Source organism: Acanthisitta chloris, unplaced genomic scaffold, assembly GCF_000695815.1.
Source record: "Acanthisitta chloris isolate BGI_N310 unplaced genomic scaffold, ASM69581v1 scaffold29511, whole genome shotgun sequence".
Taxonomy (NCBI): Eukaryota; Metazoa; Chordata; class Aves; order Passeriformes; family Acanthisittidae; genus Acanthisitta; species Acanthisitta chloris.
Genome location: NW_008658239.1, coordinates 1,897 through 16,077, shown reverse-complemented (window position 1 = coordinate 16,077; position 14,181 = coordinate 1,897). Strand labels below are relative to the sequence as shown.

Here is a 14,181-nt window from a genome sequence, read left to right as displayed (position 1 = left end):
CAGTTCAGTTCTTCTAATATTTGCTTGGTAAAAAGGAAACCAAACCCCCTCTACTTTGATATTCATTGTACAAGTATTCACCAAGGAATCCATCCGAAGTTTTGAAATGTGTTCCTGTTCTTCAGTGACTTTCTGTTTTTGATGAATGGTTCAAGTTGAAAGCCCAAATATCTGCCAAAGTGCTGGATAGCTTAAGGGAGGAAAGGGGCTGGAGGGGAAATCACTGTTGGCAAAGCAGGCACAAATCTATCATCCATTCAGATCAGTAATTTAGATGGAATGAATGGATGTTTTTCTTGGCTAAGGAGAACAGGTTTGGTCCTTTGTCCTCAGCAGGATTGTAGATGATGGAAAAGTACAGGTAAGCACGAAAGATGGTACCTGTGAAATACTGACATTTTACTCTTAATAGCCAAAACACCTCTGCCTTTTCTTCCACCAGCTTTTCCTTTTAATTCAAAGGATCCAGCTGCATATTTAGCAAGGAGAAAGAGGTAAAAAACTCACCCAACCAACCACTCACCACATGACAACCCTGATAGATCCACAAACTGCAACAGAACTAAGGGAATGATTACCATTTGTTCAAAAGCTCTGCTCACAACTGTATTTTCCAGGGTCTCACTGAGTGCTTGGCAAGTAAAACAAGCTGACTAATGAAAAGCATTGTTGGGTTAACCATGCTCTATTCATCACTTATTGCTCCTAGCTTTGCATTTGATATGATGGTTAAAATACTTGTCTAACAAGTGCTTGGGAGAAGGAATTAGAGCCCCTAAGGTTTTTGCATCAGCAAATGCAGCTTCTCACACAGCAAAGAGAAGCTACATGTAAGACTTTGTAAAAGTTTTTGCTTCTGAGCAGACTCGAGTAGACTTTAAATGAAAAGTTCTGTTTCTTTAAGCACAACTTATGTACAGAACATTAAACAAAATGCTAGTGTGAGGATTTGCATAATTTATTGATTTATGGCTAATATCAAAGGCATTTCTCCACCTACATGGACTGAGCAGTTATTACAGCAGGCTACAGTTATTACAGTAGGATATCTGAATCAGCACTTTTGCTCTGCTTCTGAAAACTTACCCGTTTCCAAATTACAATACAAACTGGATCTGGGTCTCTTTTTTCTCCCTTTCAGCCTGACTAGAGAAATCAGTTGAGACCTGTGTTGCTACTATTGCAGGCTGCAGGAGGAAGCACAGTGGTATCTTCTCTCTCTATAGTGGTTCAGTCACTAGCAGGTTTCAGTTTCAGTTCTGAGCTCCCTATTAATGTACACCAGGTCCTCCTCACAGAATGGGTCAGGTTGGAAGGGACCACAGTGGGTCATCTGGTCCAAACCCCCTGCTCAAGCAGGGTCAGCCCAGAACACATGGCACAGGATTGTGTCCAGTTGGCTCTGGAATATCACCAGTGAAGGAGACTCCACACCCTCTCTGGGCAATGTGTTCCAGTGCACAGTCACTCACACAGTTAAGAAATTCTTCCTCGTATTCAGGTGGAACTTCCCATGCATCAGTTTCTGCCTGTTGTCTCTTGTCCTGTTGGTTGGCACCACCAAGCCTGATCCACATTCTGACACCTTCCCTTCAGATACTGACAGACATTGATAAGGTCCTTCTCTCTTCTCAAGGCTGAACAGGCCCAAGTTCCTCAGCCTTTCCTCGTAAGAGAGATGCTCCAGTCCCTTCATCATCTTTATTGCTCTCTGCAGCACCTGCTGCAGGAGATCCATGTCCCTCTTGGACTGAGGAGCCCAGAACTGGACACAGCACTCCAGACATGGCCTGACCAGGACTGAGTAGAGGGCAGGATCACCTCCCTTGACCTGCTGGCAATGCTCTTGCTAATGTACCCCAGAATACCAGCAGCCTTCTTCGTCCCACCTGCACCATTCCAATCCTCCCTCATCTTCTACAATAAACCACACAGTCCTCCAAAACTTGTCCTGATACAATCAGCACTGCTTGTCATTTGGAGGAGCAACTTCATCATCAGACAGAAAAAGCATTTTGGAAAAATAAACAAAAAACTGCAATGTATTAGTGAAGGTCCCTTTATGCAAGTCAGCAGCTGTATTTGTGTTCTCTAGTACTGCTCTGTAAACAAACGCTTAACTAAAGTGGAAGGATCCCACCAGAGAGGGTTCAGTCTTATGCTCATTGTTCTCCCAATGCACCATTCAGTTTGCTCTTGCTTTTGTGTCTGGAAAGGAGCTTTTTGCTCAGCACACGGGAAAGTGTGCCCCCCTTCTTGTGGCTTTCCTCTGGCAGAGGCTGCTGCAGGAACACAAGGTCATTGTGCGACTGACTCATTCCCGGATCCTTCTGGTGATGTTGCCGGCGGAAAAAGAGCTTGGCACCTTTTTTCAAGATGCCACCTGTGGAAGGGAAAAGCAGAAGTGCAGGACACTTTAGAAAGAACAGGCTGCTTTCCCCTTGAAGCTCAGCTTTAACTGCAGCCCCACTGAAAAGAGCTGATCCTCTGATTTCAGCTTCTCAAGAACAAGCCACACATCTCAGGGAAGATCTCATTCACTACACTTTCTTAGTTTCAAATGCTCCTCTGAAAGCTACTTTAGTGGTCATACACACATGCACAGCGACTGGTGTGGGTTGTCCACTGGGTTCTCACATGTCCAAGAGGCATATCCAACCTTTCCAACCAATGGAAATAAAAAGTATTTTATAAAAAGAACATAATAGAGGAAATAATGTTACTCTTTGTTGTTGCAGAGATCAAAGGAGGAAAATATCAGCCTGTGATGCACAACCTGGAGGTGGCATATTAATTTGAGGGAAAGGAGAGCAGTAGCTGGAAGTGTAGTGAGCCCATATGAGCCAGGCAGCAGGTGTTCTATACAAATTCTGCAGCACCACCCAGAGTAACACTCACAAAGCATTTGCTATTTTAAAATCCTGTTAGCAATAGCAATGCACTTCAAGCAGATTAAAAATAATATTACATCTGCTTCCAACAGGTTCAGAAATCTGCTCAAATCCCTTCTGTGATAAATGGAGTTGCTTTATTTTGCCATATTCCTTCCCTTGATCCCGTGTCAAACCTAGCATGCAGCCAAGGCAATTGCAGCTGTCATCTCACCAGGGGCTCATGTTGCCAGCACCAGCTACCAGCACTCCTCTCTTTTCAAGCTTGGGTTGTTTCTGCAGCCTTTCTGCCAAATTCCACCTTCCCTTTCCATGTGTACACATGTGCCTGACGTGCAAGCCAGCTCAGCTGCAGCTGGCAGGGACACTCAGCCTGGTGTCAGGATATCAGCTCTGTGTTCAAATAGCAATGGTTTTGTGCAGAACTGGGTAGTGGTGTTGTCCCAGGTGGCAGGAGCCAATTTGAAGAAAGGAGGACCCAGTTAGCAAGCCATCACAGGAGCTTTCTGGCAGCCAGACTAGTATGTGAGGACAGTCAAAGCTTCCACACCTCACTCCTGCACCACTATCAGGTTTCCTGATTCTTTCTCAGTTCAGCTATTAATTCCTGTCACTGAACAGCCTTAATTCTGCTTTTCCTCCCATTGGAAATGGATACAGTAAGCAACACACAGACCAGTTCTTTCATGCACTACTGTGCCATAGCTAGAATTACATGTTTGTCTCCCAAGGACCTGACACAGGCTCTGTGTCATTCTGCACAGCAACAGCTGCAGAACAGGTATTTCATGGCAGCTCTGTTGCACACAGCCAGATGCTGCTCTGTTCAGACCACAGCAGTAACAAACGTGTTTGGGTTTATTACTTTGTACTTTAAGGACTGTGCACTCAGCACCTGGAAGGATATTCCAGCACATTTTGTCTGGTGGCTGCTGAGACTCTTCTCAAAGGGCAGAAATCAGCTGAATGCAACTGGAAATCATGGATTTGAATCTTGACTGCTCTCCCATCACCCTCTGATTGATCTTTTTGGCAAGGCAGTACCACTTCAAGCTGTTGTCAACAGCATAAAAGAAACAGTGTTCAACCCCAGGACACTAACAGTTGTTGATGTGCAAAGGCTGGGGGGGATCCATGAGGACTTGCTGCTGTGCAGCTCTTGTTTGAGCAGGCAGCTGTTCTGCCCAGCAGCCCTGGCAGCTGCAGCTGAAGCTGTGCCAACAGGAGTAGGACAGAAGGATTTATCCATAAGCAGCTATTTGGTCCTATCCATTCTATGATTCGGACTGATTTTCCATACTAGGAAACAGAACCGAACCAAGAATGCTGCAAATATTTTGCTGGTGACCTGGGACAACTCTCAGCAGCTGAAAAATTGTGGGCAGCACATCTCTGAGAGCAGCACAAGCAGCAGCACCCCAAGATGAAAGCTCCCTGTGTTTCTGGAGGTGCTGAGGTCATTGCTGCCTGGAATCTTGCCACGTCCCCACTGGCACTCATCAGCCTGTAGCCAGTTTGGTGTGTGCTGCCTGACAGGGGCTCCAGCTGCTGTGGAGACATGCACCCCTGCTGAGGAGGCAGGGCAGGGCAGATCATCAGCTTGGCAATGCTCGTGCTGTTTGCATGCTTACTTCTGGAATTCAACAGGATCCATATGTCAACTCTGCTCCTAACGCCAGGAGATAAGCAGAGAGCACATCACACTGTACCAACTGACTGGTCTTTACAGACTTCTCTGCACTAGTTCAGGGTGTTTTGATAATGCTCAGGGCTAGGATCACTTCTGAATCTCATTTCTGTTAATGAATGAAGATTTCCTTCTACATCTACAAGGGTGTGAAGAGAGATCACTTCTTTCCATTCCTTCCCAATTTCCAAAACAGTTTTTACCCAGGTGGTTTGGTAAATACCTGCTGAGGTCCTAGTAGATTTGCATGTTAGGCTAGACAAGATGTTTAGAAAACTATGCAGCAGGTTTTAAAATGAAGTTTTTTGTGCATGTATATCCAGTTATGGGGTCACACATGGTTTGCGGAAGCAGATTTTGATTGATTACCAGATACATGGGCAAGGTGGAGAGAGATTAGGAATGTAGAGAATCTCTCCAAGTCTTTCTTGCTGTCCATTCTGCATGACCTACCTGGACAGCACAACCACCAGAAGGATGATTTGTTACAGCAGATTAGTCTGCTAAGACACTTGAGCACAGGAAGGTAATTTTGGAAGGAGGAAAGAAATGGATGGGGGAAGAAGAAAACAGGTGCCAAACTATGTTTTGCTTCATTTTTTACAATGAGTGTACCATTGTAAAGCTACATTTTCTTAGGGGGGAAAAAAAGAAGACAAAAATAACTTACTGTGTAGGTAATTAATTCTGGTTGGCATAGTAGTCCTCTTAAGTTTATAAAAGGGAGTGGGTAAGAAAGAGGAAGTCAGAAAGGTAAAAAAAAACCCAAACAAAAACATGCAAGAGTAAAAAAAAACAAAACAGTGCTAACCCTAAGACATTACTACAGACACAAAGCTTTTTAAAGCAGAAGCTGTTTTGTTTGCTTTGTTCTGCTTTTTTGTTGCTGTGTTTGGGGTTTGGTTTGGTTTTTTTTGTTGCTATTTGTGCATTTATAGTTTGGTTTTTTTAGGGCAAGCTTTTGCCAAACAGAAACCTTGAACTATTCATAGCTAGCTGAAGGCAGAGGAGTTGAAATGTTTTCCTATCTCACTCCATAAAAGCTACTCAGCTGTGACAAAGCAGAGCTTCAAGACTTCCACAAAGACATCTGTGTATAAAGAAAGGGATTTGAGCCAGTTTTTTAAAGTATTTTTTCAAGATGATACAACTCTCTCAATCAGAGACACTTGGCAGTTTTTAGCAGCCCCATACTACATTGTGTGAACAGGATCTTTAGCAGCTCAATCTCTTTGCAACACACAGCACAGGGGAAAACAACTAGACAACAATTCACATACAAACTTCCACTTGCTTGTCTTAGAAGAACATGTTAAAGAAGAGCATAGAGGTTTCACAGTCTCTCATAGAGCTTCCTAGACTTTTCCAGGCTCCAAAATGAGACAACTAACCCTTGCCAACTAACCCCCTGCCCTCACTCCAAACACACCCAAAGCTTTCCAGGGCCTGACCATCTGTGTGACAGGGATTGTTGCTGCACCATCCTTATCACCAGCTGTGAGAAGGCCAAAGAACTCAGTGCTCTAAGGGAGGGCCCTGACAAAGAGCTCCACTGTCTGCCTTGCACGGGGGAGGCTGATAATCTAGTAATACAGTGAGGTTTCATAGTAAACTATTTTACAGTATCTCTGGGTAAGGAAAGAATAGAAAATGATAAAGCAAAAGAGGATTGGAATGGTGAAAAACACTATTTTTTGTACCTTTCAGGTGCAGCACATGAGACTGGTGTGTGCCTGTTTGGGGCACAGTCCACTGCCCTGTCAGACATCCTAACAGCTATATATATATTTCTAGCACATAGCCAGAAAACAGTGCTGCAGCCTCAGAGGTTAGGGGATTTGTAAAGGAAACACAAAGAATCCTAGGACATTTTCAAACTGCAGCTATTCAGGTATGTAACTGCATAAGCAAAATAATCTGATGCCTTATTTACTTATTAAATTGCCTTTTCTTCCAATTTGCTTAGCTAACTACATACTAATGGAATCAATGAAAAGGGAGGAACTGCTCACAAGGCACTTAAGAGACACTGCCCTTCTGCTTTAGCTGCAGTGCTTCCTGAACACACATTTGAGTGAGGGCAGGGGAGTCTTGTGCTCAGAAACGTGAAGGAGGAATGTGTCAGAAACCAACGGTGGATCCCTGCCCTCTTCACCTTAGTAACGGGGCTGCTAATAGAGAACAAGTCCTTGTTTACAAGGACACAATTTTCATCAAGGAATTGACAGTGTGGCTAGTTATTGCTCTCCCACATAGCTGATCTGAGTGTAGTGAGCTGCCCTTCAACTTCCAAGGGTGAGCTTTAGTTTCCTGATGAAGGGGAGGTGTGAGGGAGCCTGAGCTGGCTCAGAGAGCCAGTGGACAGCACTCCTTGTGGCTGCTGTTAAGGCAGCTTCAACCAACACCATAATCACAAGGAGTTTAAGGACAAAAAAATCAATAAAAAAAGATGAACTACTACAGTGTTGCATGATAACTGCCAATTAGATAGAGAAAGCAAGTCAGTCACTGAAGTTGAAGATCACATACCTTTAGATTTTTTCTTGCTCCCAGTTTCTGAAACACTTAGTAAGCTCACAGATATTTCTTCAGAGGTCTGGTCTAAGAGTGTACTGGTGTCCTGCTTTTGACTGCCATTCTCCAAACCCCAAGCCTCACGGGTACTTTGTTGTGGGACAGTATCAGGTACTGTTTCTGAAGCACCTAATGACAGCTTTTCATCAGAGGTGGTTTTATCAGCAGCTTCCTTCACAGTGGGTTGCTCTTCAGCGTTGTAGGAGCTGTCCATGGCTGCAGCATAGTCCCTCATCAGTGAAGCTTCATGGTCCTGAGATAAAGAGGTCTGCCCAACAAAAATAAGAGACAACACTGATAACAAGCCATTGTGCTGGGAAAAAAAACAAGTCTCCCTGTAAAAGTTCTTTTCTCCTCTTTACACTTCTAATTGTATTGCTCAGGACTATCAGAAAACCACCTGAATCTTCCTTAGCTCTACTAAAGGAGAGGAGCATATGGCCACGTTTTAATCATGTTGTTAAAGCCAAATGAATGAAAAAAAATAGTTAAGTGCATTCCTCCCACCTATCCCTGGCCCCACTACAAATCACAGGACTCGTTCCTACGTGTGCTGCTGTGATGAAGCACCAGCACACACAGACCATCTTTTGATCCTTTTCAGAAAATAAACATCTAAGCATTTCATCTTGTAGGAGGATTTCTAGTCATCTTTATGAGCCAAAGACAAATCCACAGAGTCCCAGTGCCTTCATTTCCTAAGCAGATCCATCTAGCACTGTGGCAACTTATCCTCTCATCACAGCACAGTGATGTTGAGGGGACCCATGCCCTCTGATTTGGCTTTCACTTGGAGCTCCTTAGGGGTCCTGTGCCTAACAGCAACACTTGACAGCAAAATTCCATGCAGTAGCCAGTAGGAAAAGGACTACAGGCAGGCACCAAACATCAGAGGGGGACTGAGGCTGTGGATGAAGAAAGACTGGAGGAATGTTATATACCATGTGAGAAAGTCTTTTGTTTGTCCTCCCTCTGGAGCAGAGCCCAGAGGACCAGGAAGTTTTTCAGAGGGTTTTGGTTTAACAGCTTTAAAAAAAAAAATAAAAATTTCATACTTTTTCCTCTGTATCTTCCCTACATGGGTGAAACACTTCCATAGAGTCCCTCTCCTTAGAGAAGGACTAATTATCCTCTGTTCTTAACTAAACTGGTTTTCCCAAATCCCTGATCATCCCACTCCTATCCAAGGACACCATGCATTCTAATCAGGCTGTCAAATCTAACAATCAAAACCCAACAACCTGATTTGGCTTAACTTGAAACTGTTCCAGAAACATTCTGGCACACAGACCTAGATTCTGCAGAAACAGCAGAACCCATGTTAATGTCAGTCAGTGGAGCAAAGGCTTTACAGTACTAAACATGAAATGTAAGTGTTGTTTTCTGCCCTACCTTGGACACCCCTGATATGATAACAGTGCTTTTCTTTCTAGGAGAATTCAGCTTCTGCTTTGAAGACTCACTCAACTGCCGAATGGCTGTTTCTGCCACAGGATCGGTGCCGTTCAGTACCAGCAGCTCTGAAAAGAAAGGATTGTTTCAGAGGGAAGAAAGAAAAACAGGAATAAAACAGAGCAGAGAGAGGCAGAGTTTGCTCAGAAATCATCAGCAAAATGGCATAAAGAACAGGCGTAGCAAACATCTTCCAATTCACCACCCAGTTTGGGTCTTGTCTTTCCCTTCTGTTACCCATTCTTTGGAGAAAAGGTCCTAAAGTGGCACTTTGAAACCTTGTTCTGAGCACAAAGGAGGTTCTGGAAGCCTAGACAAAACATCCAGTTATTTCAATGCATCGTTACATTGTGATGACTATGATCCAGAACATCAAACATCACAGTCATAGCTGTAACGTGGTATAAAGCTGGCACACCATACTAATTCTTTAGGTAGCTATTTTGTTCCTTTCCCAGACATCCTTGCTCAGCATTTCCAGATTTGCTATGGCACTATGATAGGATGGGAAAAGCAAAGTGGCAGTCACCCTGCTCTTTATCAGCTGCCTCCAAAGCCTATTAAGTGCACCCTCTCTCCCCCTCCAAACATTGCACAGGAATATAAAACCTTCTTTATAAAATGTTCTTTAGTGACAAACACAAGTTTATTTTTAAGCATGGTCATTTCTGGCACCTAATATACAAATACTTTGGACACAGCAAATACACACTGATCAAATTCATCAAGCTTAGGAACAAACAAGGCTTAGAAAGTTAACAAGACAAAAATCCCCATATTTAATTGTCTGGGGTGGGCTTTTCTGTTAAGAGTTTTAACAAAAGAGGCACGAACAGCACCAGTGCTAATTAAACTGAGCAGTATCTTACTGTGACATTAGTGCAATAAAAGATGAATTTAAGGGTTGGAATGGACCTTACAAGATCATCCAGCCCCAACCCCCTGCCCTGGGCAGAGACACCTCCTCACTAGATCAGGTTGCTCAAGGCTCATCCAGCCTGGATTGAACACCACCAGGGTCGGGGCAACCACCACATCCCTGGGCAACCTGTGCCAGGGTCTCACCACCCTTAGAGTAAAAACCTTTCTTCTCACATCTAACCTAGACTTTCCCTCCTTCAGTGGGAACCCATTACCCCCAATTACCATGCTGCTTCATGGTATCAGAGCATTTCTTAGCCTAGAGGTAGGAAAAATGCCACGAAAAACATGCTGAAGATTCAGAGTTGCAACTTGAGAAAGGTAAAATGCTCCAGAGTCAAAATCAGGTTTAATACACAATTCAAAGTGAATTTATACTTTGAGTTATTATTACCAATGCCCCCTGGCACTGAGAAGGCACTTCAGCTGTTTGCCAGGTGTCTTAGGGAGGTGGACAAACAGGCACAGCAGGATTGGGTATTTGCAGTAGCCCCTAAAAGCCCAGTGGCAGGGCTAGGAAGAGAATTAATTCCTCCTTACATCAGTCCAACCTCTGCCTTCTCTTCAGACAGAGGGAACTTCACAATGCCCTCAGAGGTGTGTGTCACAGGGTGTTAATTTTGTGCAGCATCCCCCAAGCCTTTATGAAAGGAGAAATCTTTTGTTCAAAAGTCAGAGAAAAGACAGCATGGCTTTTCTGCAGCCACCTTCCCTCTCCGAACCACAGCTCATTGCTATTTATTCAAAACTACTAATTTAAGTCTTCAATTAAAACCAGACTTCTGCTGCTATACCCCGAGCCACAGTGCTTGCTAACACAAACCTCTCCGTGCTGTTGACAGGCAGTAGCCATATGGGTTGGCTGTTATTTTAACAGGATCACATTAATCCCATGTGCAGCTGAAAGACTCATTCTCATTAGCAGCTTCAAACACTTGTATTACCTGTATCTGAAGATGACAAAGTTTTGCTGACTGGAGCACCATGAGAATGAGTATCTTCAACAGAGGAATCCTTTTCAGTCACCTTTACTTTAACTGGAGTTTTCACAGGTGAATCTGAGGATCAAGTTTTTTGGTTATTTGAACTATCCAAGACATTTTTGATGTCACTAATAAGAATTTATTATACCTGTTGTGCCTGTTCAAATCATAAGCATTTGAGAAAGTTGTTTAATATCAATTCTCAACACATGTTCTATGGTAACCTGACCCCTAAAGGTCAGTGAAGTGTAGGGATTTATTGCTTTTAAACATTCTACTGTAGCATGCTAGACAACACCCACTCAAGAAAAAGATCTGCCTTTACAGCTTAAAAGAATGAAGCTCTTTGTGAGACTTCACATCAAGAGTGTTCACAGGCTTCACTTTCACACTTATCCCAGGAAGAATTGGAAAACTTACTCCTGAAAGACATGCTGAAATGTACTTTGCCACCAGACAACATCCAGTAGAAATAATACAGATCAAGGTTAGAAGGCCCAGGATGGTCTGTCATCAGCAAACACTCTAACAATCTGATACATTGGTCATGAGAAAAACCATCCACCAAAATCAAGGTCTCCTGCATTATCACACTCTTGTGAAGCTTTACAATCTGTATTAAAAGAAGCACTGACTGTTCCTCTTGTAAGAACAAGGCTTCCTGAAAATCAGAAACCTGATTCTAGAGAATACCTAAAACAACCTCACTCCAACACATCAGAGAAGTCTGGGAAACAGTGTCCTTCCTTACATCCCATTCCCCAACACTCCTCCCGGTGCTCAAGGATAACCCTACGAGTGAACACAAGAAGAAATGGACTTCCTCACCTGTGCTCAGTGAAGATGGTCTCCCTTCCAGACGAGGTCTGGATCTCACAGTAGTGACAGTAGTGACCACAGTCCCACAGGGCATCACAGTGCGATCCTTTGCTATCTTAGTGGCCAGCACTGGAGAAAAGACTTGCCGTGTCTTCAGTTCATTGGGTTCTATAAAAGAGAACTATGGACACCAAAAAAAAGTCATCTTAGAAACACAGTCAAGCAAGAAGGACACTATTTCAAGCTAGTGCTTCTTAGTTTTTGCTAATTGCTCGAGCCAAACTCCAGAGCTAATTCTTTCGACAAGACACAAATCCTGTGCAATCAAATAGGCCACTCTGACTCGGCCACAAGCCCAAAGCACAAAATGAGCATTTTAAGTACTTCCCAAAGTAAAAGATCCACCACAAACCCATCCAAACCCGGCAGTACCTCTGCACTAATGGATCCCAGCCCAGGCCCTGGCTCTGAACTGCTCTCACTGGCTCTGCTGTTCAGTGCAAAGCTTTGCTGGCCAGAAGGTTGTTTCCTGAACAAGTCTAGAGGTACAGTCACGTTCATGGATAAAGCGCCTAGAAGAAATAAAAGCAACAAAATCAGTGCACACCTGAGCTGTTTGTCTGTTTAAGGGAGAGAAGATGGGAAAGGAGCAGGAAGAGCAGAGGTAGCTAATTGCAAGAACTGGTTCTACATCACAAGGCAAAACCCTGGCAGTTTTCATAGTTTTCTTTCCATTTTATGACTATTCCACAGCCTGGCCTAATACTGTGCAACAGGAAAGAATGGAGACATGAAACATTACTTATTTGCTACTATTTCTAGTCATTATTTTCCCCTGCATATGGAGAATGTTTAGTGAAAAACAAAACAACTAGAAATATTCCCATTAGAAATGTTCCTATTGAAGAATCTCCAGAAGCAGCTACCTGCAATCTTTCATTTCAGAGAACCTCTGGATTCCTGGTAAATTGGTGCATCATAATAACAGTCTTTCTTAATGTGAACTTTAGTGTAAGTTCAGCAGTTCTCTTGTTCCTCCCCTCACTTTATCAGCTACACTAGATTCGAGCAAAGGGACCGCAAGATTTCAGAGATTAAATCCTAGTTTCAAAGACAAGTAGGGATCTACCTTATATTCACATTACTCAGCTCTCTGCTCATTAATATGATTGAACTTTGAGTCTTCTATTCAAATTTTTGGGAGAACAACAGCTAAGATGGTATGGGGGGTGGGCAGAGGGGAAGGAAAGCAATTGTCAGTGTAATCCACTGGGACCTTTTTCTTCAGGAAACCAGGCTGATAGTTACACTCTCAGTAGGATGTGGAACATTACTGCTGCTGTTTGAAAGACCCATTATTAAAGATGCTTAGGTACAGGCAAGACTAAACTTTGTGCAAGAGACAATATAATATACATTTGCTGACTCTAAAGAGATCCCAGATTTTTGTTAAAAAATAGCATCCATATCTGAGAATATTTTTTAAGCTTTTGCCTACATTTATTTGTCTTTCCAATCTCTCCAATAATCACAGATCATATGCAAGGTATAGAACTACTTTGCAGATCTAGATAATTAAAAAAATATTCTGCAACAACAGAATCAAGTAGCAAAAATGTTTCAGCCCCATGTTTTATATTTAATCCAGTATAACCAGGATTAACATGGTTTATACCTGGTAATTGTTAGGCAGCCTCTGGGGCTTGAAAAGTAAGGGTTTAGGGTTAAGACTCATTATTCTCCTTCAGCCAGAGAACAACCTCTAAAACTAAACATGAAACCAAAAAGGCTCACAGTGGGTCTGCTGAAAAATATAGGATATCATAACATGGAAGGCTCAATATGTTGACAGTCCAGAAAAAAACACCAAATTTCTCTTTAACCTTAACCCAGAGCAGGACAAAGGCACCTGATCAGTGTGTTTTCTCTTCCACCACTATTACTGGTGGAAGTAAACGTGTATATAGGCATCACTCAACCCAGGTCAATCAGTGTTGCTCAGCAACTCCATGATTTGCCATGGATTTGACCTCTGGGACCTACACTTAAGGCCACACTTAGAGAGTTTAAAAATACAACCTAAAGTTGTAAATTTCTGCCAGCCAGTGTGTTCTGTAGAAGCTTGGTTGGCTGTTTTCAGCTGATTTCCCTTCCATAGGTGTTGTCCCCTCAGGGCTGCCCACTGCCAAGCTTGAGGCACACCTGGTTTCACTGCCAGGACAGGTCAGCAGAGCACAGCAGAAATCTGAGAGCTTCTCCTTCAGCTACCCAGTATTAAAGGACTTAGGTCAACAGCAAAGCTCACAAGCTGATCATGCAAAGTAATTCAGTTTCAATACTTACTATCCGTCTTCCCATCTTCTACTATTTGCAGTTGCAATACTTTTGATTTGGCACTTAGTTCACTGTGAAGTAAATGAAACTATGTTAGGTCTCTGCAGGCAAGAAGATTTTACTTCCCATTTAGGTTTTCCCCTTTCCCCAGCTTTTTTCAGCCTGCTCCAAGCCAAGCAGTGCACCTTGCTCAGGATGCAGGCAGCACTGCCAGGCTAGAGAGGTCAGAGTCAGAAAACATGGCCTGGTTTCCTCCACCACTGTTGCATAGGTTCTATTTCCTAAAATTTCAGAGGCTTTTCTTCTCCCCAGTAGGTGACAAACACTGCCCTCCAAGCTGCTGTTTGTCCCTGGTCATACAGAACTAAGAAGGTACCTTTTATCTGGCAGGAGCAAGTTTTTAAGTCAAGATGCTGGAACAGGTTCAATCAACAACCCTGTCAAAGGTGTAGGGTCCTGCAAAAGCAGGATGCAAGAAAATAGAAGCAGTTACAGTCTTAAGTGAGAAGTATCAGGATGA

The 14,181-nt window shown here is 43.2% G+C and overlaps 1 protein-coding gene across 1 annotated transcript; it reads right to left on the bottom strand.

Moving 5' to 3' along the window:
- Positions 1 to 2,162: 2,162 nt before the first annotated feature.
- On the bottom strand, positions 2,163 to 13,732 carry C2CD2 (C2 calcium-dependent domain containing 2; the record flags this gene model as incomplete). The annotated part of the gene is made up of 7 exons (XM_009085027.1): positions 2,163 to 2,383; positions 7,108 to 7,420; positions 8,545 to 8,672; positions 10,470 to 10,583; positions 11,337 to 11,508; positions 11,760 to 11,899; positions 13,671 to 13,732. Coding segments are annotated over 7 exons (1,150 nt in total), but the record flags the coding sequence as incomplete, so codon positions are not given.
- Between the last annotated feature and the right edge of the window lie 449 nt (positions 13,733 to 14,181).